Source organism: Oreochromis niloticus, linkage group LG14 (genome assembly GCF_001858045.2).
Source record: "Oreochromis niloticus isolate F11D_XX linkage group LG14, O_niloticus_UMD_NMBU, whole genome shotgun sequence".
Classification (NCBI taxonomy): domain Eukaryota; kingdom Metazoa; phylum Chordata; class Actinopteri; order Cichliformes; family Cichlidae; genus Oreochromis; species Oreochromis niloticus.
Window position 1 is genome coordinate 31,157,927 of NC_031979.2, and position 27,518 is coordinate 31,185,444.

Below are 27,518 nucleotides of genomic sequence, written 5' to 3' on the forward strand. Positions count from 1 at the left end.
CTTATTTTGTTAATAAATTGTCCTGCATGAGGGGTTTTAACATAACAGAAATTTCAGGAACCTTTGGCATAGCGCACGCAGATCCTGTGATATTTGTTTTAAATGAGGTTGTTTCATACCTTGGCGCCTGTCATATTAAAACTGGTCGTGAATTTGCAGATTTTAGCTATAAAATCTCGACAAATATAATGACTGATGGTTGCTTACACTGTTATAATTTTGCTTGCTTAAACCGAGTTCAGTCTCCATCACATATCACCTCGCATAGGTTTGCGTACACAGAAAGACCTCCAGGCGCCAGACGCGCAAGCATTCTGCAATAAGGAGCAATGCGCAGAGATCTTTTTTATGGTCTCCGGTTCTTATTATTTTCTTTTTGTAAACCAAAACATTTAGTGGACCAAGTCACTGGACGTCGATTCGAAGCTGCACAGCCGATTGGCTGTGAGAAAACATAAGTGGCATTCTCATGATCCACTTGTACTCCGTCTCCAAGGACCGTGGGCTCCGCCCCTCTCAGCGGTGTGGAAACAACACGCATGGTCCGTGGACAGGCAGACCTTGGAGAAGCGACTGGATTGTGAGACATGGATGGGCATCACCGGTGTGTGAAACATGGGGATTTCAATGTTAGAGCGCAAGCGGGCAAATCATGACCGAGGCGGAGACAGGTAAGGAGACCCGGCTTACCACGCCGTCCGCATCATTAGAAGGAAAAATCGGCTCGATATCCGATCAAACTCCCGCGTGGTCCTAGCGCCGTCTCCACGCATGATCGCATCACTCAATCATACAAGTTTATCAGAGGTGACAGACGCTGCCGCACTGAAGCCGGCGGTGAGGTCCAGCGGACGAGCCGGGCAAGATGCGGCTTTTTTTGTGCGCGGTGTGTTGTGCATCTGATGCCCAATAATTCAGTCTCACCTCGGTTGTTTTGGGGGTGCAAACAGTCATTTGCCTGAATGATGGGAGACACGCAGCTGGGTTAACATGCATGTCCAGCCGTTTACAGTTCGAGCCCAGTGTATGAATACACCAGCACGAACAAATTATGCAAGACGTGCAGAGCGGGCAAGATGCCCGCCTTGACACCTTGCAGGTTTTGGAGCACCTCCGTGGCCATTTGGACAGTTTCGAAAATAAGAAGCGTGTGATTTGAGTGCGGTACATTGTTGCATGAAGCACAGCACATCACTGATCCAGCGCTGTTTGTTGGTGTAATCAGACTACACCTTAGTAAACAGACCGTGTGCAGGTGACTCAACTGAAAAGCGGTAGCTCATTTGTGTACTCCAATGACCTTATGTCACGTTTGTTGCAGCGTCACTGCCACAGACTGCTGCTGAAAGTGTTACTTCCTGTCTTGTCACTGTGTACGTCTGTAGCCGCATCAGATTTCACATATATGAAGGGGAAATAGATAGATATTGATTACTATAAATTTACTACTAGCCAACGTGTTTTTGCAGTTCATGCTATCAGGAAAAACATGGGTTCATAAAAAAATCTCACCCCATTTGGTTGTGGTGCAGCTTCTCAGTCAGCAGCTCCTACACTGCCTACTGTGCAAGTGATGGAAGCACTTGTAAGGATAATACCAGCAATAACATCTTAACTGTTACAATACACAGCGGTAAAATAACTTTTATAAAGACTGAAGTTACAGTAACAGGATGGTTAGCAGTGATGTGCTGTTGCATCACTTAAAGTGCAGCTAAACCTTTGAACATCCAGGGTTTGTGAAGTACACTTACATTCACAATTGCCACAACAGCTTATAAGAACATACATGCTGCAGACCCACATGCAAATGCAGTCTTCAAGTTGTAGCAAGTATTAATTAGGAGGGAAAAAAACGGTCAACTAGTTTTCGGGTATCAAAAAATGCTGAATGACATCCAATAAAACAAGCCCAAGCCACATCAGGCATAAATTTAGAGATGAAAGGTATCAGGAAGGGGAAACTTGATTTAAATACCACCGCGCTAGTTTTCAATGCAAATTATGCGCTTCTTTTTTGCCCTGTTACATGATGATAAACAACACTGTTCATATCTGTCTTTGGAATTAAGTCAGTTTCAAAGGTGACAGAAGAAAAAATGTATCTTTAAATGTTCATAGAAGTCATCGTGGATGGCTTTAAACTGCACAGGTCTGTTCAGCATACCTCCAAAAGGAATAAGGTTGGTGCCCTTTGAGTTTTGTTTGTTCACGCAGTAGTTTTTAGTTAACATTCCCATTATTTCTTGAGTTATCTCGATATTTAAAAGATCCTGCACATTTTTGGGGGTTGTTTGGTTTGTTATGGTGAGTACCTATTTGTGGATGACCTAAAAGCTTAAAAAGGAGCAGGTTTCCCTACATGTGTTTGGAAGGTATTCTTCCAGTGTTTACAGAACCTTTCCATAACAATGAAAGTGGAGAACCACGGAAATCAAACGACCATCTTTATGAGCATCCAGCAGCTTGGCCTCAGGGTTTCCTTCGAGGTGGTAACTTGAGTGCAAGCTGCATGTATGACATGCCTGCACAGAGACCTCACCCTTTCTCTGCCCCTTATTTTTTTTTGTAAACTTGCACTTAATATTTCTCCCCTCTGGCTTGCGTCAACAGTTGTTAACTTTGCATCTCAAAGATCTCAAATGTTAGACCAGCATGAAGCAGTCCAACAACTCTGCTCATGAAAGAATCCCTGCACAGTTTTATGGTAATTTGTTGGCTTTTGGTACAATCCATGACTTTGTTCTTCATGCATGTACAAAAATGTACTACCAAGCACAGTTGATTTCTTGAGATGCGCATAATCTAACCCTCATAAGTGCTCTTTTTGAATTATTCATTTCCATCCCACTTGCACATAACTCTTCATTCATTTGCAAATTGGTGCAAAGTAAATACTGAAGGCAGTCTAGTGTTTTTTGCTTAGTGCCAAGTGAATAACATACAGAGATCTGTGTGATCATACTAACGCAGACCATTCACTGAAATTTAAACTTACTACTACCTTCTGCACTACAATGGTTTGAATTGTAACTTCACAACCGCGGCTGGATTTTTGTTAGATCACTGGTATCCCAGTGTTGGCTTTTCAAACAATGTGTTTAAACAGTCAGCAAGTAAGAAGAGGAGGCGTGTTGTGGAAATATTAATTACAGAAGTTAGACCACAACCACAGAGCTGGAAATCCTTTCCAAAAGGAAACTTGTTTTATACTGCTAAGCCGCTGATTGTAGGTATTACAATGAGAGTATTGAGTTGAGCTAAAGCCTCAGCGCCATGCACACGCAGGAAAATATTACTAACAGCCATTACGCTGCTTATTAGCTCTTGGCAATAAAACAACCCCCTCTATATTCCTAATTGCACATTGCTTGCAAGAATTGTAAAGCATCTGAACAAACTCCTGGCTTACATGGAGTTGTGAGTTTCTGTCAGTATCCTACTTGCTTTAGCGGAGTCCAAGCTCCCCAAATATTTTAGTGGTAGAACTACTGATCAGCTCTTGGTTAATCCATTGACTCTGAATGAGAATCAAATGGGAAACCAACAACTCTGAACATGGATATATCATTTCAATTCTTGTTGAAATGTAAAATTTTGTCATTTCTAGTTTGTCAAATGTATGTCTTCCGTTTTTCATAACTGAACATTTAATGTTTTGAAGTTTAAGGTAAAACTTGAATCACATTGTTATACACAATTTTTTTGTGATCTGACACTATTGTGTAACGTTGATGGTGCAGCTGCAGACTTTGCTGTCCAGAGTCTTGTGATAAATGTGGTCTTCAGAGGCTGGTTGCCAGATTTATCTTGTGAGAATTATGTGCTCTAATACTCTGTGGACCGACAGATTTTTAAAACAGACTAAGACATATTTCACATTGCAGCCATATGCATGAGTGAGGTTATCCTTCTTTTTTTTTTTTAAATCAGATGATTGCAAAATGTTTAGTACGACAGTTTTGAGTAGATTAATTAAGGACAGCCACACTTTCCAATCCACTTCTGTTTACATCCATGTAATACGATGTGGCAGAGCTCGGCATTCCCTCGTTTCTCCTGACAGGACATCCGTCTCCATTAGAGAATATTATTGATATGATGCCTCATCTTTTTACTTCTGCCATCTTAGGATGGTTAAAAATGTTGCTCATTGTTTGCTACATTGTATACGTGTAGTCAAGCATAGTAATTTTATTCTAAATCTTAAGCATTATACTTCAAACAACCTTTGAACCCCGTGTCTTCATATCACACGCATTTTGAAAGGTCTTTCATGTTTTTCTAATTTAACACAGATTCTCAGGAAGTCGCCATGTATTCCTGGCTATGAAAAAGTAATGTCTTTTATGTTGAATTCCTAATATGCTGACAGTTTGCATTATCTTGAGAAGCATCTAAATGGCTTGCCAAGATTTGATCCCAGATGCTTTCCAGAGGACAACGCCTCCAGCAGTGCTGCACATCAGTGTAACTGTGATGCACTCCATATACTGTGAGAGAAATTTGTGTTGTATTCCACTAAGCTTGGAAAGCAAGAAAACCAAAGGACTTCCTAAGTTTTAGCTTAGAAAGTGCTGCAGAGGCATTTTGTATGACTGTAAGCCTGACCTCTAAGCACAATGAAAACGCAGGCTTCTCATAAATTATTACAGACCTAAATTAACATTCTCAAAGACGGCATGAATAACATTGTGCTTCTTTGTCAGATGAACTTCACAGCAAACAAGAGCTTCAGAACCTTATTACCTTGTTAGTGGGATATTATTGTGTACATGCAGTATTCAGTAGCGCCTTTAGTACGTGTTTTCCGCAATGGCTTTTGGAAAGATAAATGAGTATTTAAACATCGTGTTAAAGCTGTGTTCCTTCTATTTCTGAGCTGTGAGCAGAAACGTGTGACCAGCTGTCAAAAATGCACATGGCGATGATCATCAGCTTCACGTGGCTGATACAGCCTTGTGGTTTAGGATGAATAATAGATACTAAGTGCACAAAACTGCTGAGGCTATGAGTCACTTTGGGGTGATGGGAGTTGAGCTAACTTTAACACACCATTGGTCACAAAAAATAACTTTTCAGAGCCCTTTTTTGCTTGCCTTGGTTTGAATCTGCGTTGAATGCACTTTCACCGGCATACAAAAACAATTGGTTGCCAAGGATATGCTTTTAAAGCTCCCTCAAAAAACATTTATTTGGTCACATGGAAGTTAATCTGTGCTAAAATGTGGTAACATAAGTCTAGGTCACATAAAGTACAATTGGTTTATGTCGTAATTGGTCTTTCAAATGCCTCAAGTTAAGAGAAAGGTAGATTTTAATAATTACTTGACATTTAAACAGATTTATACATTTAAAATATTAATAATTTGCATGTTTCAGCCATCCAGTTGCTATTGTTTTTGCCTATATTTTTTAGTCTTTTATGATATAATAGACATATTAAATGATATTCTGATCATTTTTTGAAAGCTATCAGAATGTATTTAAAACATTTACACAAGCTTACACGTCTTATATGCACAACTGTATATGCTTTGTGGAACTAGCTTAGTATGTACGAGACTCTTCAGAGCAGTTTTTAAAGACACTTTAAGATATTACTGGCATCTTTTAATAACTAATATTGGGGAGCCACCTATGCTGTATAGGATCAATCCCAACCAATCAGTTCCAGCGTTTTCTTTGCACTCTAAATTATTTCTCTCTCTATACCAGCGTCTTTGAAGTCGACTCTTGAGAGGCAACTCTCTGCTGGAGACCACTGGATCCTCCACTAATGATCTCTACCCAGGCTGGGCTTGCTGCTTTCATGTCTTGCGTAACAGTTGCATTTTTTTCTCTTTAGATATCATTCGTACATAGTGCTCCTCTTCAGTACAATGGATCCACAGAAGGGCACGGATGAGGGAGGGGGTTGGCGTGATTGAGGAGACCTTCAACAAAATAAGAGAAACACTTAAACCCTCATGGTGATGGATGTTCTTTTCAATGTTAATGTCAATTTGGTGGCTGAACCAAATCCTGCATATAGTATTAGACTCAGCGTGATGTGTGAACAGTTTGTATTTTTCAGAGTTGTTGATTCAACATCTTGAGTTGTGGGTAAAACTCATCCGTGTCTATTTGAAGGAAGACTATAATTGGTGTAAGACAAGAAGGTATCTTTCCTAGTGGTTGCTGTTTTTAATATACATCCATAGTTTCATTGTACTTGACTTGTTTAGCATATCATATAATATTGCAGATGCTGCTGAATGGCAGGCCTTACCATTACATTTTAGGCCTAGTCAGGAAGTCATACTACTGCAACCTAATAACTTAACTGCCCTGTAGAGCTACGTAAGCTTGCATGGCCGTTCTCTAATGGAAATGAGTTTTTTCTGTGATCAGTAATGTTTTTGGTTGCAAAAATATTAATGCAAAATGATGGTGACTTTAACTTCAAAGCTACATCACGTTGAATGACGCACCACTTTATGGTCCATTCAGAATTGCTATAATAAAGCAAGTGTCGTCAATTATTAACTGACCTTTATTTAAAGCTGTTGTGGGGTGCAGCGCTTTGATTTAGCTAGTTAGACATGTTGGGTTTCTTTGCCTTGAAAAAACGACACTGACTTTTGCCATGGCTTGTGGAATCAACGACTTCACTACGGAAGAAATGAGAATTTATGTGACTGAGTAACCCGAAATGGCAGTTATAAAAAAACAAAAAAAAAATTCCCCCCAAAAAACCTCATTCTCTTTGCAATCACATTCAGAACCCACCTTGCGGAAGCCATTCTCCAATTTAAATGAGATTGGGGTTTTTTTGTTGAAGACAAAGCACAGCTCATTACCTAACACCACCCCCGCTGCAAAGCCCTGTGGTGACAGCATCCCCTGTTTTACTGGCAAAGTTAAGACACAAATTAAAGGGGGTGTAGGTAAATTTAAAAGGGGGGAGAGTCAGGGGCTTCCTTACTACCTGAATCCAGCTCTGTTTTGTTGAACATCCAATACATGTTTCTACTCTGTCATTCTGTTTTAAGATCTTGAACTTAACCATATCCTCACAAAAGTATTCCTGTGATTACTTTGCCTTCAGCTGATTTTTTTTTTTTTCTTCTTGCTATGGCTGAAGGTGATTGGCATTGATTGTGGTTGGTTGTGACACCTGCACAGCATCAGCAGTCTGAAGTGCTGTTGTGGATCTGTACCCGTAGTCTCACCTGCCAAATTGCTTCAGCGGTATTGAATGTCCTGTCAATGTATTGGATGTCCAATTCAATCAGCATCCAAATTGAGTGCAGGCAATGCTGGTTTTAATAGCCTTGTGCCAGTGATGAGAAAGCAGAGTATTTTGTTTAGCTGAGCTCCATGCAAGCAGTCTACATTTCTGAAATGCCTGTGGTGACAGCAGAGGAGGATTCAGCATTAGCCTACATTTCACTGATGGATGCATTTATTGCAAAGCTGTCTTATTCCCTTTTTTTTTCTTTTTTGGGGGGGCAGGGAGTAACTTCAGTCTCATCTCATGTAACACAAATTTATTAAACTTTAATTTTATTCTCCGATGTTGTTTATTTGAAAAGTAACTTTAGATTTGTATTGGATGTGGGTTTGATGGCCCGTTGTTTTTAAGCAATACTCTCATAATAACATATCCCTAGTGTGTCATGTGTACTGAGATCTTTTCAAGATCAAATTCCACCTAATTGTTTGCTAATTGGAAAAACAATTAGTGCCACATGGTACAATTTGTGTATCTAATGCTGACAAATTACAGGTTATGCTTTTCCATGCTAGAGATATTCTTCTCTATGATTAAAACTTGGTGGTTATGCTTATTATCATTATTTTTTTTTTTTTTTTAATATTAGTGGCATAACCTTGGTAGAAGAGGAAGCCAGCATGGCGACACTGTATGGCCATTTTACCCCCCCTTTTTTTTTTTTTTTTTTTAGTTTTTTATCATAATCATCCAAAAGTCTAGACATGGCAATTCATCCCAACAATCTCTGGACTCTTTCTAGACACACTAAGCTCTGTGAACTCTATGCCTCTTCTCTGTGTGACTGTTAGGGTGTCTATGCTCTCAGCTAGCTTGGGGCATGTTCAGTTCAGTTCAGTGTGCATGCAAAGCTGCTTCTGAGGCACATGATGCAGGCTGCAGCCGAGCAGACACTGCTCTGCCCTCACTCCCCTGTCCTATCCTTTCTCTGTCCCCACGTCCTCTGCCGGTTCCGTCATTTCAAAATGAATCCCGCACCTCTGTCACTGCTGATGTGAAAGCCACACGACATCACTGGTGCTATGACAACAGCAAGTCCTGCCTCTCTCACATTCACAAGTGCATTGTGGGCTGTCAGTGAATATACCAAATTACAAACGGCAACAGAATAACTGTGACCTTTCAGCCTTCATTGGCTTTGAGGCGCACACTAATTTCATTTTCCAGAATTCTGTTATAACAAGTCTTCAGACCCCTTTATCTTTGGCAAAATGAAGGTGAAATTTAGGCTTCTGATTATCAAAAATGAGCAACACAGGCCTGAATCTGTCTGTTCTTTGTCCCATTATTTTGTTCCCAATAAACTATTCTGCACCATATAGTGTAAATATCATGCCTCCTTTAAGGGAGTGGAGGGGCAATTATAGAGGAGGAGAGGGAGGGAACACACATTCCTGATGGCAATAGGTTTGTAGTTTAGGGGGCTGGAATTATAGAGTGAAGGAGGGAGGAACAGGGGAGGGAGTAAAGAGTGTGAAAGAGTCAGCTGGAGAAGGGGAAGGGGTACAAACAGCACTCCCTCTCTCCCTCAGTTCTTCAACTCATCCTTGGATACAGGAGTCGGTCTGCTGTGGACTTGCAGGAGGAATACCAATCATCACCTCATTTATATTTTGAAATATCCCTCTTATTGGTGCATCAGATTTAACTGGAGGAAGAATAGAATTATAACTTCCATGTGAACATTAAGGTAAGTCACTAGTTGGGCATTTTCTGTGCCACGCTGCGTGTTTGGTAGTTGGTTAGGAGATAGAAGAGGCAAATGGCTCTGTACCCTCAAGCCTCCTACTTTCTAAAAGAGGTGCTAAATATCAGCAGTTCAAGTATCCCACATTTTGTGGTAGGTTTCAGTAGTTAAATTGGTCAGATGCAGCCAGCTCTCTCATGAACCATATTGTGCCCTCCTGAAATGTGTAATTTCAGGATTTATTAGCTTTGACTGCAATATTCTCATTAGTGTCCACTCGTTTTTGCATTCCCATTCTTCCAGCAATTTAATATTATATTAAGTTGTAACCATACCCTGAGGTCCCTGCAGCCTTTAAAAGTGGGGATTCCTCAGTTCATGTACCTGTGGTAATCATGTGTATTGCAAGCTTTAGCTACAACTACAGGCAGTAAGTCATTGTGTTACCCACTTCACTTGTAGATGGAAACAATGCACCCTGTGTCTGTGTCATTGTAATGACAAAAAAGCGGTGGTGGTGGCAGGTTTGTGATGCTGACAAAGGGAGATGATGAATTGCAAATGTGAGAGATGTCCAAAGCCAAGGAGAATTCCCAGAGCGCATCACGGGGGAGTGGGGGGGGTTGGTGGGGCTTTACGTTGTGAGTTCATTTAAAATCCCAACTTTGTGCTTGAAAGCTGGTTGTGACTCCTGCAGTGGGGAGAGGGCGAGAAATGGTCATCTGGTGTTATAGTTATGGTAATGTATTGACTGTTCATGGCTTAGCAGGACAGGGGGTCAGATTCTGGCCTTCGGGCTTGTAAATCTTGATGATGCTCCTGTTGTGATTGGAGGAAAGCAAGCTTCAAAAAACACAAACTCTGAATTCCCGTTAAAAGCTTGATACAAAAATCACATGCAGTGTCCTCAGTCTAAATTTGTCTTAACAAAATTATTCTCAGCAGAGGAAAATAACCACTGATTGGTTTGCGCAATCTTATGCGATAAGCTTCACTTAATTAAAAGTTATTACCGTGTGCCATGAAACAAAGGTTATATTGTAGATTTACAAGCTAAGAGTTCATCTGAGATCACGTGGCATTTCAGATACTAAGCTCATGAGATTTCAACTGTACTATACGAGGCAGAATTCAGCATGCTGGAACTTGCTCTGCCATAATGAGTCTTTTCAACTCAAATTATTTTCACTTTGCAGTTTTATGTGCATAAAACTTTGTTACCTTTCAAAGGGACTAGAGCATGTGCTTACAATTGCAGGTATTTTGTTTCCTGGTAGTCACAGAATGTTGGGTTTGCCATTCAGTTTAAGCCCAAACTAGGGTAAGAATAATATATACATATGCACTTTTTTCTTCTATAGCATTTAGAAAAGCAAGTATACAACTGTTTATAAAAATAAAAATTAACCTAACATCGGTGGAATTTGTGCGACATCCCACAGTCTTTAAAAATAGAAGCATACTTTGATGCCTCCATGAGATTGAATTACTGCTGCGCTGTCATAATAAACACCATTACATCCCACTGAGCTTTGTGAAAGTACATTGTATCTGCTGTCAGTAAATGTAACCTAAGGTGCAGTCAAAAAAAATCCTTCAATATCCATTAATATATGAAACCTAATGGGTGGAGGCGCTGTACTTTACCTGAAATTTGACTTTCTAAGTGACATGCCACAGGCCGATAAAGGAGGCTTGTGCTGGAAATTGTGATCAGGGATGTTTGGAGGAAGTGGACAGATTTCAACTAAGCTTTGTGTAGTCATGTGTGTCAGGACTGTGCTCAGTTCTGCCTCACTGCACAATGCAACACAGTGGGGACCCGGGAGCTTCAGGGGTGTTGTGGTGGAGGTGGAGCTTGGGGATGACTTCATAGGCTGTTTTCACAGATACGATTGGCATCAAATCTCCTCATTGTGTTTAAATTGTATAGTAAACTCTTAAAGAAACACAGCAGCCCAAGGAGCCGCATGCACTTGCTATTGAGAATGTTATTTTGGAAATCCCAAAAAGTCAATTCTCTTCATCTGGATGCAACGTTTTCAGTGGGAGAAACGTTTCGTCACTCATCCAAGTGACTTCTTCAGTTTTCCACTGAAAACTCTACGTCCAGATAAACAGAATAAAGTTTTTAGGATTTCCTTAACTGGATGATTGAACATGCATCAAATGTTATTTTGGAAAGTTTTTCTTAAATCCAGGGTGAGTTTGGGAAGGCTCAGATGCACTCGCCTGTACCTAGTGTACCAGTATTAGACACACTATTCCATCTGTTTGCAACACAACCTGAAATGTGTATTCCCTGCTCATTAATATTGAAAACAAAATGATGAAAATGGGTCTTGACTCTGACCCAGATGTGATATTGAGTGGAGTTTGTACTTCTGGTGCTATATAAAAGGAAACGCACCATACTGCAGGCGTGCTTAGTATTCCCACTCACTGACCTGGAAGCAAAGGATTGGCTGAGTGAGAAAGCCTGAGTGCAAAACATTGTCCCCATGTTTTGGTTCCCCACTTCGTCTTTATCTCTGTGCAGACTTTTAGCGTTCTTGTGCATATAGTTACTTTTATAAAAGTTTTGTAAAATTTCATATAATCACTAAAGTTTTTTTTTTTTTACGTCAGTTTAAAATGTAATTTTCCAGCTGTTTTCATACATCATCCCGTCCCAGTCATCAGTTGATAATACCTCCTGGTGCATTTACAGATTTGTCACACCAGATAATGTTTTGCTAACCACCGGGTCCCGTCACTGATACTGTCGATCGCAAATCTATCATCGTAAAACTGTCGAGAACATTTGTTTCTTGTGTCCAGGGGAAATGGCTGGGTATGTTTGGAGTCGGAGTGTGGAGGAGGACATTGGAAGTCTGGAATGTGAAGCATGTAAGACAGAGTACTTTTGATGCTCCATGTACTTAGGGGAGACCTTTTCTCTGACAGTGACGGTTACAGCATATGAGAAGGTCAGCTCATGAAAGTATGTGCTGATTGTGGTTTAAATATTTTGTAACAGCGGCTCAAGCCTTTTTCATAAAAAAAGAATTTGTCGTTTTCATCCCAGATTCACACTTGTGTCACAAACTGTTGAGTCTTGATCTTGGATTTTTGTTTGATCTGCCTATCATTAACGTTTCCCCAGCTTCTGATCCAGTTCCACATTATCAAGACTAAAGTTTAAATTACTCTTCAAAAGATTTGCTTTTTCTTGATTGGGTACAACACTTATTTTTTAATTTTCACATATCAAACAGCAGATTGTAGATTTGTGAAAAACCCTTTCAGATATTAGGGGAAATGTAAAAGGGTTTTTTTAAATGCTCTGATACAGTCTTAAATGATTACTACACGAAATGAGCGTTGCTTTAGAGATTCAGAGAAGTAAAAATAAATGAAGGGATGAAGATAGAAGGAACATTTGTTTTAACTGCATCAATATTTTCAAATGGATATAAAGTAGTTTTAACAGGAACACTTCATAAAAAAAAAACAACAATCACTTCCACAAACCTGTGTCCACCCCACCCGTGTGTCATAACAGTTGTCCACAGCTTAGTTACGCCTTCCACTAACAGCTGTTAAAGTACTGTTAAAGTAACTTCAAAGGTTGTTAATGAGGAGGCAAAGAGCCATGAGCAGGAAGTGATCTAATGGCACCTTAGCTGTGAACCTGTACACAAGCAAATTGCTGCTATTAATGGAGGTAAAAGTATTATGACCTCACAAGATCTTGTATCTACAATGAATTTGGACAAATGTAGGATAATAGATGATAGTTTCTATTCTCTGGGCGTTTTATTACACCTCAAACTCTCAAACGTTTGACAGATGCTGTGGAGAAAAATACGAGACATTAATTTTTCATAAGTTTGGTTTTATCTGTGACCATAGAACGATATAAAGTACTCTTAAGTCTACAGAGTGCGCAAAAGACATGTTGACCCAATAAAACCTGCAGTTTATGCTGTATGCAGCTTAAACATCAGCAGAACAGTTGACCTCTGCACATGGCATTGAGGGACAAAGGTGCCACTAGGCTAAACAATACCAGCTGCTGCTCAGCAACAGGCCCGCAAAAGCGTAGCATTTCTTTTAAAACGATACAGCTCTAGGTCATTGCTGTATCCAAATTTTGCAATCAAGAATGATTTATCGACAAAATCCTTCCCACTGAGTGGAGCTCACTTGCATCAAACTAGCTCTGCTGGCGTTCATAATTCGGCTTTGTATGTTCTGGCATTCTTCGAAGGGTTGCTCTCCTACATTAAAAATGCTCCATAACACCCAGCCACCTGAGCCTCTTGTGAGAGGGTCAGACAGGTCACACACGGCAGCCTCACGTGCCCCGCCGTACTCTGAAACACCTAATCAGATCAGCAGCGAATGAAAATGACTCCGTGGCTTGGCTGGTGATCCGTTTTTGTTTTTGCTGAAATGTTGCTTCACCTGCTGCTTTGTCAATGCAGCTGTTAAAGCCATACATGCTCTATTTGTTTATTTTAGAGGTAAATTTTGAATAAAGCTGCATAAATAGTGTTTTGGCCGATCCTGTCTAACCTGATTCGTTTTTTTCATGATGCATTCAGCAGTGTTCGCAAACAAAGTTGAGCTGCTTTCCATATCACTGAAAGCCCCTCTTTTCAGTTTGTTTGCTATTTCATGTTTCCAGGGTTACAGATTAAAGTTGGAAATTACTCTTTGAATATATAACCATAGTATATTGTTTTAATCTAAGCTGTTAAATTACTTTTAATATGGATGGGTTTTGTTTTTTTTCTGGCACAGGAACCTTTTGAAAATGGATGCAAGCTTTTGTAATACTAAATTTCCCTCTGGCCTAATAGAATCTTGAATACAGTTGAGCCCACTCGAGAGCAGAAAATGAGTCATGAGAACAAGGGTTTGTGTTTAGTGCTTCCATTTTCACAGACGCATATGACTCTATATCAGTTGGGAAATGTGAGCTGTCTTAAGTGCAGTCTTTCAGTGGTTAAACCCCCTCCTCTTTCTGCATACAGCTACCTGTGTTATTATCTCTGGAGACCAGAGTGTTCAGATTACAGGGTTTTGTGTTGGAGCTTGTTACTGGTTGGGCCTGGCTTGTTTTTCCTTTCACAGTTGTACCTAGGTCAAATGGCAAGAATGTGTTGCAGGACTCCAAACAGCTTTTTAACAGAGATGTTTATCATGACATTTTGTCATATGTCTTTACATAAGCCTTTTTTTTTTTTCAAAAGTGCACTGCAGCCATTGATTTTTTTTTTTTTTTTTTTTTTTTTGAGACATAGCCTGATGGAGGTGCACATAAGAACTGCAAACTTCCTAATAAACAGTCTGTGTTGATATAAGAATAGTCCAGATGATAGTCTGATGAGTTCACAGTTAGTCACTGACTGTCCTGTGTCTGGCGTCCACTTGTTGGGCAGCTCCTGCAAAACCTAATGAAATATTTCCAGTAGTGAGAATGACGCTGTTGTGAATAATTTTTCACTGTGTGCTACATGTGAGAAAAGAAGACTTTAGACAAATGGCTCAACCTGAATCTCCTGGCATTTTTTTTGAAGTTCATGTGTGAAAACAGCTCTGTCCATGTATACAGCAATGGCTGACCAGGTGTTTCATGGTCTCTTTCAAAGACCTTAAGTTATATTTTGGCCATGGGGTAACAACTTACATCATTTCTGAAAGTGATGCAAGCAGCTTGAATTTCATTCCTTGAGGAAGAAAAAGGAGGGTGGAGGGTTGAGACAATTTCCCCTCATACCTGTTCCAGCAGGCCCAAGAATTTGTATAAGAAGGACTTCAAAGTAGTCTTTAATAACAAAAGGAACTTAAATCTACCAGTCACATATTTTAGGGATGACAGCATTCCACACAACAGGTCATTCAGTGTAAACACAAGTCACTGCTCTGAGAAGAGTTGATTCTGGCAAAAATCACATTGCATGATTTTAATGTTCCAGTACAGTCCTGCAGTTATGAGGGATAAATTTGAGATTGCAGTCTACATTACCATAAGTGCTGACATTATCAACTGAGTTGACAGTGTACACTTAATGACCCTCTCTGACTTTTTTTTGTAATTTAAAAAAATATAAAAATTAGAATACAGGATGCTTGCATATCATTTCCAAAAACGAACCGAAAACTAGAAGATCACCACAGCCCATCTTAACTGAGCTCTGGACCATTTAAGGAGAAGGCAGATGTGTTTCTGCATTTTCTCTATAAAGGTTTTTTTTTTTTTTCCTAAATGATATTTTGTACTCTAGATTATGAAATGATTTTTTTCTTTTTTACAGTTTTAAAATGAGAAATATTAACCATATTGTCCAAACATAAGCCAAAAAAGTCACCAGGTGAAACTGTGGTTCAGGCAGCATGGGAAATCACTTTCACACATGGATTGCCCACTACAGAGTTCAGACCTTGTGTTTTGCTTTTGCATGTCATTATAGTAAAATACCCACCCCTTAATAATCCTGGATCCACTCTAATTTTTGAAAGCCTCCAGTGGGAACTCTTTAGATTTGGTTGATCTTTCATGGAATCACCAAATTATGATCATCCAGTGGAATTAACTTGTGATGTGTGTTAGCCTATATTTCTAGAAGAACCCACTGGGTGTATGCGATGAGATTTTAGCGCCCTAAAATATCTTTTCCAGCCGTGGCATTTCTTGCTCATGTATTAATAAAGAGCTGATGATGGATTCTGTTCGGCAGCAGCATTGCAGCTTCAGAGAACATTGTGTTGGGGAATTGAGGCCATTTAAAAGTTGTAGTCAGATGTTCTGGTAGCTCCAATGCAATTAAATTTAATAATCCTGCGTTTTTATTTTTGAACAATGCATTCTTAAAAATTTAGTATAACATTTATTTGGGTCAGCCATTTAAATTATGTGTTTTGCTATACCAGGAGCTTTAGTGTAAATCATGTTCAGTAGGAATCTGGCTTGTGTGTCTTTTAAACAGGGCCAATAGAAACTTGCTGACTGTTCTGTTCCCTTTTCAACCTATTTATGGTCTTGTGGCAGACTGATTGGTGGCCATGCATTCTGCTGAGAATTTATCAGCTCTTTTTCTTTAATTTGCTAGGAGATGAGTTGCATTTATTGCAACATTTGCTTTAGTTTGGTTTCATGGATTTGGCTGAATATTCATTTTGTACATTTTACTTCCAATTTCACTCATAAGTTTAAGCGTACGGATATAGATATGTAAAGATAATGTGTTGTGTGGTCACAGTAATGTAGAACTTTGTTGCAATTCTATTGTAGTCCAAATTAATCAGTAATGTTTTTGGTCCAACACCTGACTCCTGAACTTCAGGGATCAACAAATGAGATTCCTGGGTTCCAGCGAGATCCATCTGCATCACTTTTTTTACATACACAATAACACATTTGTGCTACAAATAGCAGAAACTTCAATCATAAAGAGCACCCATTACAAGGTGGACATTTTTCTCTCCTCTTCTCCATTTTTTAAAAATTAAGGTTATTATGTAGGAATGGCTAAAAAAAAAAAAAGTCCAGAAGTGGTCCACAGTATATTGTAGTGCTTGCATTTTGTGAGCAATGCTTGTATGCCTCAGTGAATATTATTTCCTGTAACAACTTTGGTGGGGGGGTTTTCATAGTTTTTCCCTCCTGCGTTTCCGCTCTGTTCTATTTTGTACCAAATGGGATTAAATGAAACAGCCAACACACTGCAGAGTTATATAAAAAATAAATGTAGTTGTGTAAACTTCAAACATGGTACACTGCAGTACCAGTGAGGGTTGATGAGTGGACAGAATAAGGAGGGAGGATAAGGATCACAACGTATAAAAACGGGGTCAACTTCCGTTTATGTAAAGCCCCTCCTCACAGTAAGCCTGAGGGCATGCAGCAGCAGCAGAGGGTTGGGCTTATTTGCATCAGCCTCGCACACAAAAACACAGTACCCCCCCAGAGGGTCTATCCTAAAAGGTGGAGAAGCACACATCGGGAGAAACGGCAGCCACAAATAAGTTAGCTAATCTTCTGTCCCATCTGTTGGTTGTCCCAAAGTGGAACAGGACTTTTGTTTTCTTTTTTAGATCACACCGTCCGGCCTAAAGGCGGATGAATAGAGTCCAAATGTGCATTATAGTCAAAGCTTCTGCACCCTCCTTCTCCCACTCCTTGTTAATGCAGGAAGTAGTGCCTGAGAGCAGACAACTATATCTCTGCATGGATGGTTCATTCCAGTTCTGAATAACTCATGTTCGCTCAGACTGTCACACTGCTCACACTGTCATTACGTACCCTCCACTTCACAAAATCCCTGTACATATTGAAGGGGGCTTGAGTGGCTCACATCCTCTGCCAGTCTAAGCACAGTGTTTATTTAGCTGACTTTACTAAAAAATGTCTCTTTTTTTCAGGATAATTACTAATGAAATAACTGCAAAACAAGACAAGTTGCAGCTCTGTGTTTATAACATCTACCATTATCAGTTCTTTTTATGTGAACAGTGTCCTATGTTTCAGGGGAAAGCTTAGGATGGAAACAACATGTCATGTTCAGTGTTTACATGTCCATATCTGTAGACAGATTTGTTGAAAGAGTAGAAATATTTAACTAAGCCACACATAATTAAGAGCACACAGGTTCTGCAATGATTTTTCATCTAGACATCTGTTTTTCAGAGGTTTGTGGATTATACCAGCCAAAGGAACAAACTGTCTTAAGATCCAGTGACAAAATGCCAGAAAAATCATTACGGCCCTGCAGGTAAAACACCATTCAGATACAGTTCTTTTTTTCTGTATGTTTCTCTTTCATGTCCTCCTGAGGTTTATTTAATCTGTGTCCCCCTGTCCGTTTAGCCTTTAAATCATGGGAAATGCTGAGAGCCAGAATGGGGACCATGCCCTCTATGGACGTGGCTATTTGTCACGTAAGCACATGTCTCGGTCTCTTCGCATCTCCAACAAGCAGTCCAGACGCTCTCGCCATGCTTCATCAGGAAAAATAGAGCACAGGAACTCTGAGACAAGCACGCGCTCAAGTAGCACACCCAGCATCCCACAGTCCCTGGCTGACAATGGCCTGGAACCCTTCAATGAGACAAATATCCTCCCAGACTTTGGAAGCCCCATTTGGGTGGACCGGGTGGCCATGAATCTGCGTCCAGTATCCTTTTACAATGACCTGGCCAATCCCTCAATGCACATAACCCTCCCTGGTCCCATGGCAGAGGAGGTGCAGGATGAAGATATGTACGCAGGTGAAGTGAAATACCTCCAGAAAACCCCAGACTGCTCCAAGGAGACTGTTGGCTTCAAGAAGAGGTCTAAATCTGCAGACATGTGGCGAGATGACAGCCTGGAGTTCTCCCTGTCTGATGTCAGTCAAGATCACTTGACCAGCACAGAGGAGATTATAGACTTGACTAACGAGAGGGACTTCACTGGCTGCGAAGGCCACCTGCAGTCCAGCCCAACAGACTCCACTGACAGGGCAAACTCACTGGATGAGCTGTATAGCCAGATGAGTCCTGCCTCCAGGCAACTCCATGGCCGCTATGCAAAGTGGCACAACACCAACAGGGCTATCAGGGAGGGTGAGGACGATAAAATGCTATCTCCATCAGAGGAGGATGGAAACACCTACGGTGCATACACCCTTCCCTGCCGACGTTCACATTGCTTGTCTGAAGGCCTGACCAGCCACCAAGTTGAAATGTGTGCCAGCATGCAGGGCAGGAGGGCGCAGACTATACAGGTAAGATCTATAACTATTTTATAATGTACTGCTTGTTTGCACTGCAAATTTAGCTTAAAAAAAAGTAACTGAAAATGTGGTTATTAGAAAACAGTCAAATTAATCTCGAGTGCTGATGAATTTTTGATAGCCTGCTCATGCCTGTTGGATACATATATGTCAAGGAACTTACTTTTTTAATGCTGTCGTGGATATTCTGTTCTGTTTTGGACAGAGCATGAAAAGCTGTGCTAAATCTGAAATGATCTGGTAGTAGTACAGCTCCCTTCATTCACTTCCCCAATGAATCTGTGAGTTTGTTCCGCTTCAGTCACCTCACAATAAGCTGTTAAAACAAACTGAGTGTAAAAAGAAAGCTTGTGTGGGACGAGGGAGTCGTAGTTTCCTGAAGAAACTGTTGTTTTTCTTGTGAGAGGAGATTGCGATGATGGGAGGGGGCGAGCACAGCCTAAAGTCACTCCCTGTTAGAAATACCTCGGTCTTTGTTATGATAATGAGGGGAGGCCTGTGGAAGAGTGTAACAGTAAAACGTGTTTTGGTGGCCCTGTTTCTACGGGGCACCGTCAACTCTGGTGAATGGAGCTCTGGACCGCATGATTAGGTCATGTGACCAGATGGAGATACCAAGCTCAGTGTAACCCCCTTCATCTCCCAGGAGCCTTTGACCATGTGGGTAGGAGAGGGCAGACCCTGTGGTGCCACAGGGCGGGCAGGCTGTGCTCACACAACAGCAGACGCTTTGCTCTGAGCAATTAATTTTAAGCAGAAACTCAGGGTTAGGCAACCCGTGGGCTCTCATTAAGCATCTGTTTTTTGTTTGTTTTTGTTTTTTTGCAACATGTTTGCTTTCAAAAATGCTTCTATCCTTTATTTAGAGATAGACGATCAGGTGAGGGCAGTGGTAGTTAATGACCAGCTGCCTTCTTAGTGATGAACTGTGATGAAGCTGTGATGCCGTCTCACCTGTTTTGTGCCAAAACTCAGGATGTCACAGGCGGGGAGGGCAGCGAATATGAGGACAGTGGCATCGACGGGGTGACGGTGGAGCCGGAGCACCAGTCTCGCCGCTACAAGACCATGTCGGCCTCCTTCTCTGTGTTCTCAGTGCATGGCAGGAACATGTTCACTGGCAGTGACAGCGGGAGCAGCAGTGGCGGCGGAGGGGCCAGCGAGTGCGTTCAGGGCGTGTACGAAAACTTCCGTCAGGAGCTACAGATGAGCTCCTGCCAGACTGAGAGCTTGGAGGAGGCGGGGTCTGCCCTAAGTGATGAGCAGAGCACTATGAGCTCCGCCTACCAGTCCGACCTCTTACTCAGTGTTGTCCAAGGGATGGTGCGCAAAGCTGGCAAACTTGCTGTCAAGAACTTCCTTGTGCATAAGAAAAACAAGAAAGTGGAGTCAGCCACAAGGCGCAAGTGGAAGAGTTACTGGGTTTCCCTCAAAGGTGTGTCATGGCCTCAGTGGTATCATTAAATTTACATTTTATTGCATTACACTCCGGTAATGTCAGTCTGTGACATTCTGCTCATGCAAGATAATATGTTTGATGCTATTTAGTTACATGCTGACATTCAAAAGGTAGAGCAAAAGTTTACTTTAAATAAGCTTTCTTTAAGGCATTATGTCACTGGACTGGACTTGAAATCAGTTTAGAAGTCCGTGTATAATAAAGCCTTTCTCCCCGACTCCGGCCATGCTGCACTTCTTAATGTTGGCCACTGGAGAGCAGAATTAAATTGCTTGAGGAAATCTGACTTTCCTGTAAAAATAAATAAATAAATCAACAATTCCATTGTTTTGGTTTTCCAGGTTGCACGCTCTTCTTCTATGAGACTGATGGACGTTCAGGAATTGACAACAACAGCAATCCCAAACATGCCATCTGGGTGGAGAACAGTATTGTCCAGGCTGTACCAGAACATCCCAAAAAGGACTTTGTGTTCTGCCTCAGCAATTCCCTGGGAGATGCTTTTCTATTCCAGGTAAGAAAATGCGTGTATGTCACCTGTTCTGTGAATAAATACAAATTTAATTTGCATACATTGCTGTGTATCGACTGTATTTTCTTGTTATGATCTTTAAAATTCTGACCTTTAATACACCAGGAGCAAAACAAAACAAAAAAAAGGAGTTTGTGTGCTGTTTAACCTTTGACCTTTCATGCTCCCTCCCCCTGTAGACCTGCAGCCAGACAGAGCTGGAAAACTGGATCACAGCCATCCACTCAGCATGTGCCACTGCTGTCGCCCGCCAGCATCACAGAGAGGACACTGTTCGGCTACTTCGCGCCGAGATCAAGAAGCTCGAGCAGAAGATCGATATGGACGAGAAGATGAAGAAGATGGGAGACATGCAGCTGTCTGCTGTCACTGACACCAAGAAGAGGAAGACGATCCTGGATCAAGTAGGTGTCATACCACTTTCTTCCTTGAGCTCATGTCAGGCAGGTATGCAGGGGGAAAACATTTCTGAACAAAGCATGGAAAGATGACTTACTGCTATATTATTTCTGATTACTAATCACCCTTCTATAAAAATAGATTATTTCAAAAGAAAACAGTGAAGTTAAACAAAGTTTTACCAGTTTGATTTCTTAATGTGTCAATCCTGATAGAAAGTATATATGAAAAAATGGGTTGAGTAGCTTAAAAAAATGTGGGAGAGAACAACCACACCTAGAATGCAACATAGTGGCCCCTATCTTGGCTGAATATGTATCAAATAAGGATGAAAGTATGGAAAATGCCACACATAACGGTGCCCCATCACTCAGTTTTAGTTGCAGCATACCTGTTTCTCCATTTTAAGCTTTTACCCATCCCTCCTAGTAATCAGCCCATAAAAGTTCAATTTTGTCTGGATTCATAAGCATGTCAGGAAAACGTATAAAAAAGTATTACATCTATTTAAGAGCTCTTAAGACATCTATTAAACCTCAATGAGAACCAATCCTGAGGAATCTTTAGCTTAATTTAAAAATACTCAAGATCATTTTTAGTGACATTTTAGCTATTGTTACAATACTTACAGGTATCAAATGTAAGTATGTATTTCAGTCTAGTATCCTTAGGTTGTTTTTAATACATGGGATATGAGGAGGAGAGAGAAGCAGGTTTCAAATTGTGAGAACTGAATGGATGTAGGACTGCTCCTTAGAAAGCTGAAACGCTCCCAGCCTCTATCTGCCAGTGGAATGCGCAGTATTGTTTCTTTCTCGTCTCTGGGCTACTTGGCAGTAATACAGAGCCCTCTGCCATGGAGCTGGCCGCCTATTCCAAACACCAGTGCAGGACCGTGACAGGGAGGGGACAGCCCAGTGAATAATCACAATGTCCTGCTCTACTGCCCCAATAAACATCAAACCATTAGGCACAGAGAGAGAGCAGGTTGGCAACACTTTGAGAAAAGTGGTAACAGAGCTTCTATGGAAGTGAGGAGATGCTCCATCTTAGTCTGAAGTTGACAGACAAGGGCATTAATGAACTATTAACTGGATGTACTGTTGTGTCCCTCTCAACCTGCAGATATTCTTGTGGGAGCAGAACCTGGAGCAGTTTCACATGGATTTATTTCGCTTTAGATGCTACCTGGCCAGCCTGCAAGGAGGAGAGCTGCCTAACCCCAAACGCCTTCTGGCTTTTGCCTCTCGCCCCACCAAGCTGGCAATGGGCCGGCTGGGTATATTCTCAGTCTCTTCCTTCCATGCATTGGTAAATATTCTCTCCTTTATTTTTGCTGCTGAAGCAAACACAATGGCATATTTTAGTGTCCTTTTCAATTTCTTTTTTTGTGGAAAAGCCCGGAGACCTCACAAATGTACCTTGGAATTGATTATTATATTGGGGACAAACATCTATCTAAAGTGCACTTAGGTAACAGTAGCTGTCGCTGTTGCAGAGCTCAAACCTGTTCTCATATTGTTAGTAAAGGACCATGAAATCTCACTCAAAATACACTTTGGCATCACTGAGCACATCCAGTGATGCTCTTGGCAGGACAGTCAAGTCTAAAAACTAAAATGCATTGTGTCAAACCACGCTTTTCTGTTTTTTAAATAATGACTATGCTATTTATGAGCTCGGGTCTCATGTAGGTCACCCGTTTGTGAAGGTTTTAGTTCAGTTTTGGCCTCCCACTGCTGCTGCAAAGAGGTTATGTACTTCACATCTAAAAGCACTAGTAGTAAAAGAAAACATCTGATTTTTTAGCGATGTTTCGCAGATCACTGAGGTGCTTTTTCCCTCACCACCACCAACGCAGTGCTACAGAGCAGGTGGGTGTTTGAGCTGTGAGATAGCAGTTAAGGATGTCTAACAAAAGACAACTGCTAAGAGCTTTCCTACGCTTTCACTCCTCTTGAATTTACTCTGTATCAGCACTGTACACTCATCAGAATGGCCTGCAAAGTGTTGACAGAACAAATGACAGAATGAGTGCCTAGGCTAGTTTTAGAGCCTGCTGCAGGCACAGTGCTGATATGTTTAATTCAGCATTTATAGAAAAAACCTTTCCCTTATTTCTTAATAGTTAAGGAGCCTAAAAAATGTCCAAGTCTAGTTTTCATGCATAAAATTTGACTACTCTATATCTGTATGATTACCATGAGCATTTATTCAGTCACTTAAGACAAGCTAATTTCCATAAACCACTCAGTGAAATGTTCCTTGATCACTTTTTGTATATACTCAGTTTTATTTCTTTTTTCCCTTTTTTGTCAGAACTGTAGCTTTCCTGTCTTGAATATTTAGAATTTTATTTATTTATATGCTGCACTGATTATATGCTGCACTTTTAAAGTCATTCTTGCAGAATGAGATTTGACGCGAGGTCAGACAGATAGCTGTCGATCTCATCTGATCTGTTTTTGACCCGACTTCGCCGTGTTACGGTTTCCAGGTGGCAGCCCGCACAGAGACCGGAGTGAGACGGCGAACGCAGGCCATGTCTCGTTCCTGCAGTAAGCGCAAGAGCAGGTTCTCTTCCCTCTGGGGTCTGGACACTACCTCAAAGAAAAAGACAAAAGCCCACCCAACTGTCAGCCAGGTCTGTGAAGTGTTCCACCTCCATCCAAAATTTCCACGCTTAATCACAGCTGACCAGTCAACAGAAAGATTACTCTTGCCCATTTCTCAAGCATCCATCCTACTTGACTGGTAACTTGCCATTTTTTTTTGTTTGCTCCTGCAGGTTTTTGCTGATGGTGAAGAGCCCATTAAAAAGCCAGTAGATGGCATATATCTTGATCCTGCTAAGGAAAACACAGTAAGGATGAATAATTCAATAATTCAGTTATCTGTTTGCATTTATTTGTCAGTGAGCAGCTGGTCAAACAGAAGTGCGAACTTCCTCAACAAAATATGTGGCCAACATTGACAACAGTGAAATATTACCCCTTAATGTATTCTGAGTAAGCACCAGAGCCAAAGTGGAGAGTTTACAAGCTGTGACAGCTACTCAGGCAAATTAGAGCTTTTAATTTTTCTTTCATTCCCCATTTAAGCAAATGCACTATATGGCTTGGAAAGTGTATTCCAACTAATCTGTGATTTAGAAGGAAGATGAAAAGTATTGGTGAAGATGGATTATTTTGGAGACTATTTTAGCAGTATTATCTAATTTGAAGACGTCAGACCTTGCAGTAAAGTGTGTTTAATTACTTTGGATGTCTCCATTTCAAGAAAAGTGAGGAGGGAACTGTGAAAAGCCTTCCACGACCCAGCACAGAGAGCGATATCTGGGTTCCTGACCACCTTACGCCCTCCTGGGTATGTCTCCCAAATGACCAGCCCGTGCTAACAATCATCCAGCCAGGAGAGTCTGCGCTGTGTGTTCTCGAGTCCATCTGCAAGGTAAAAAACACAGAACCTCCAATGAGCTATGGTTTAAAGTGATATTCATAAGACGTTTAAACTGAAAGCCACATTGAGCCAGAGAAATACCAGCTATGTTAGGAAAAAATGAAAGATATCTCACTGCTGCGATTCTGGATAAATACCCTCTGTCTTTTTGTGCTCATCCCACAGGCTCATCAGCTCGATCCCACTAAACACTACTTACGACTCAAATTCCTTATAGAAAATCAAGTGCAATTCTACATTCCCAAACCAGAGGAGGATATATGCGACTTGGTATGTCACTGATATCTTGAATATGATCCTTCCTTCTCTCACAGGCTGAGTCAAGGTAGAGAAATGTATTTTAAAAAATGTCAGGAATGATTTACAATGTATGAGGAATCACAATAGGAAAAAAATACTACAGCAACAAACGTTATAATAAATAGAACTATCTGCCTGGGAGATCCATGCACCAAAAATAATCATGGAGAAGCTTTATAAACAATATCTGTAACCTCTTTTGTAATTAAATCATGTAATCATGACATAGCAAAGAAACTCCTCTATAAAGAGCTGCTAGAGCTGCTTTGTGTGAAAGTACAGAAAATTAATGGCCTCTTTCCATGCTGTCAATAACCCACCCACCACGCCATGAATGAAGTAGGCTGTTGTTTCAGGATGTATAATGACTTCCTTTTGTTCCTTGCAGCTGTACAAAGAAATTGAGCTTTGCTCTAAAATAACTAAAGTAATCCAGTTTGACAGAGATGAATCCTGCATGATTGGTTACGGTAAGAGTAATTTTCTGTCTTTATTTAGAACGCTGCAATGAAGTCAGTGTTAAAGACTCGTATTTCTGTTTTCTTCAGCATAAGAATTGATTTTCTTTGACCTTTTGTTAACCATCCCTATTTGTCCCTCTGATGCTTGGCTAATACCTTCATTTTCTCTCTCTCTGCTTCTCTTTCTCTCCACGTTTCCCTTTTGTGTTCAGGTTTCTCCATTTCGGTGGTGGAGGAGGATGGAGTACAGCAGCTCTACATCACTGATGTAAAGGCAGGGGGATTAGCCTTTGCTAAAGGTTAATTATCCTTCATTTCTACTAAAAGAACTCTTCCTAAACACACTTTGTATCTAATAAGCCATACTTTAAAAGAAAATATAAACAATGCGGGTTGCCTTAGCTGTTTTTAGTGATTCTCCATTTTCTCACATCAGGGCCAGGAGAGTTTTCATCTCCTGCTTGGTTTCTCTTTCGAAAAATGCATTAGCACATGTTTATTCAACAGGTAGAGAAGGTTTTAGAGGACACAACACTTCGCAAGGGTGCTGATTACTATAATCATGCCTCTCACTGCCCTTTATGAAGAATTATGTTGAATCTGACACTTAGCAATGGCTGCTTCATACTGGCTCTCCTGTAATGAAGCTGAAGAGTTGAATGATGTCAAAATATCGTGCTGGAGTTGGTCATAGAGCAGATAAAGAGCATTCATCCCTGAACAATTATGACTGATATTGGACAGCAAGTGTTAATGTGTTACTGGCTAATATTTTACAAAAAATCAAGAAATGGGTCATGCCTGTGGGGCTGAAATTAAAACAGCAGTCTTCAAAGTTTTACATTTGGTTTTACTTAAAACACCATTTTAACATTTCAGGCAGGAGTTGTATGGTTAGTGCTAAAGATGAGATATTTACGATCTGATATTAGAGAACATTTTTTAATGGATGAAGGAATAGGAGACAGTAAACTGGAGCTGATGCTGAAAGCTGATTGTGCGTCTTCTTGCAGGTCTGAACGCAGGGGATGAAATACTTCAGTTAAATGGAAAAGACTCTCACAGTCTTAATTTCTCTGACATGAAAGCGGCGTTCTCTCAAGCTTCACTGGCTCTGACAGTCAACACCTTGCCTGCGGTGGACCGCCGTCAGCTCTGCTACTTGCCGCCACGCCGCTCAGATGCAGAGGAAGATCTCTACACTGACATTTTCTCCCAAAGTCAAGGTAAAAGAAAAAAGACACGAATGGTATATTTTAACATTATGCAGTGCTGTGTGGAGTTTTTAGTCAACCTTTCTTTCTTCATTTTGCTGGGAAAAAGTGCAGTGATTTACTGAAATATATGCAAACATAAATGATACTACAGTAAATAAATTCCAACAGGATTGAAAGTCAATATTTGCTTTGAATTCCTTTATTCTTTAGCACAGAACTCCTTTCTTTCTTTTCTTTTGAAGTCTCTTAGCCAAGCTTACTTTAATTTCTTTAAGTACTCTTCAGGAATAGTTCCAGGCTTTCCAGGCTTGAAGGACATTTAAAGCTCTTCTTTCAATGTTGGCTGCTTTTGGTTCCATTCTCTGTCAGGATGATCCCACACTGTCACAATATTGTTGCGGCCCAAGCTTTGGGGAAGCCAATCCATAACTGGTAGTTTTCCATTGTGTGTTTTTTCTGTCCAGGTTTGCTTTTGTTGAATTAACAAGATGTTTGGGAACATTGTCATGCTGAAAAATGAAGCTCTTCCCGTTAAGACACTTTCCAAATGCATCATTGCATAATGATGGTATCTGATGGTGTTTTCCTAATTTCCAACATCACTACTTGAAATGCAGCCCCAAACCACCACAGAGCCTCTGCTGTTTCATAGATGCCTGTAGACACTTTGTATCTTTTTCCTGGCCTCCTCCATATACATGTACATTCATTCACTTTATAAGACCTGCTGCCACCGATTTTCACTCCAAGTCTGCCTTTTTCTCCCTGATGCCAACCCTTCTACTGAGACCATTTCCGATTAGGCTTTAGTGAAGAGCAGATGGATCAAATGAAGGACCAGATGCATCTCTCTGGTCCTGTGTCATATTTGTGCTGAATTTTTTCCTGTTTCTGGAGGACTTTCACCTACTGTACATAGATTTTTAGGCATGCCGCTTTTTCTTTTGTCCTCCACTCGTACAGT

General features: G+C 40.7%; 1 protein-coding gene across 2 annotated transcripts in view; it reads left to right on the forward strand.

Annotated features, from left to right (window-relative positions):
* The first annotated feature begins 355 nt into the window (after positions 1–355).
* LOC100694077 (TIAM Rac1 associated GEF 1) overlaps positions 356–27,518 on the forward strand; it is a 40,605-nt gene continuing 13,442 nt past the window's right edge. The window contains exons 1-14 of one of the 2 annotated variants that reach the window (XM_005455033.4): positions 356–671; positions 17,641–17,725; positions 17,821–18,718; positions 19,703–20,162; positions 20,528–20,700; positions 20,898–21,122; positions 22,243–22,428; positions 23,615–23,761; positions 23,906–23,980; positions 24,397–24,567; positions 24,742–24,846; positions 25,265–25,346; positions 25,550–25,636; positions 26,351–26,563. In XM_005455033.4, the coding sequence (XP_005455090.1) occupies positions 17,831–18,718; positions 19,703–20,162; positions 20,528–20,700; positions 20,898–21,122; positions 22,243–22,428; positions 23,615–23,761; positions 23,906–23,980; positions 24,397–24,567; positions 24,742–24,846; positions 25,265–25,346; positions 25,550–25,636; positions 26,351–26,563 (2,812 nt within the window). In that variant the 5' untranslated portion in view covers positions 356–671; positions 17,641–17,725; positions 17,821–17,830. Of the gene's footprint in view, positions 672–8,849; positions 8,967–17,640; positions 17,726–17,820; positions 18,719–19,702; positions 20,163–20,527; positions 20,701–20,897; positions 21,123–22,242; positions 22,429–23,614; positions 23,762–23,905; positions 23,981–24,396; positions 24,568–24,741; positions 24,847–25,264; positions 25,347–25,549; positions 25,637–26,350; positions 26,564–27,518 lie in introns of those variants that run through there. The other variant, XM_019345069.2, reaches the window with a different exon arrangement.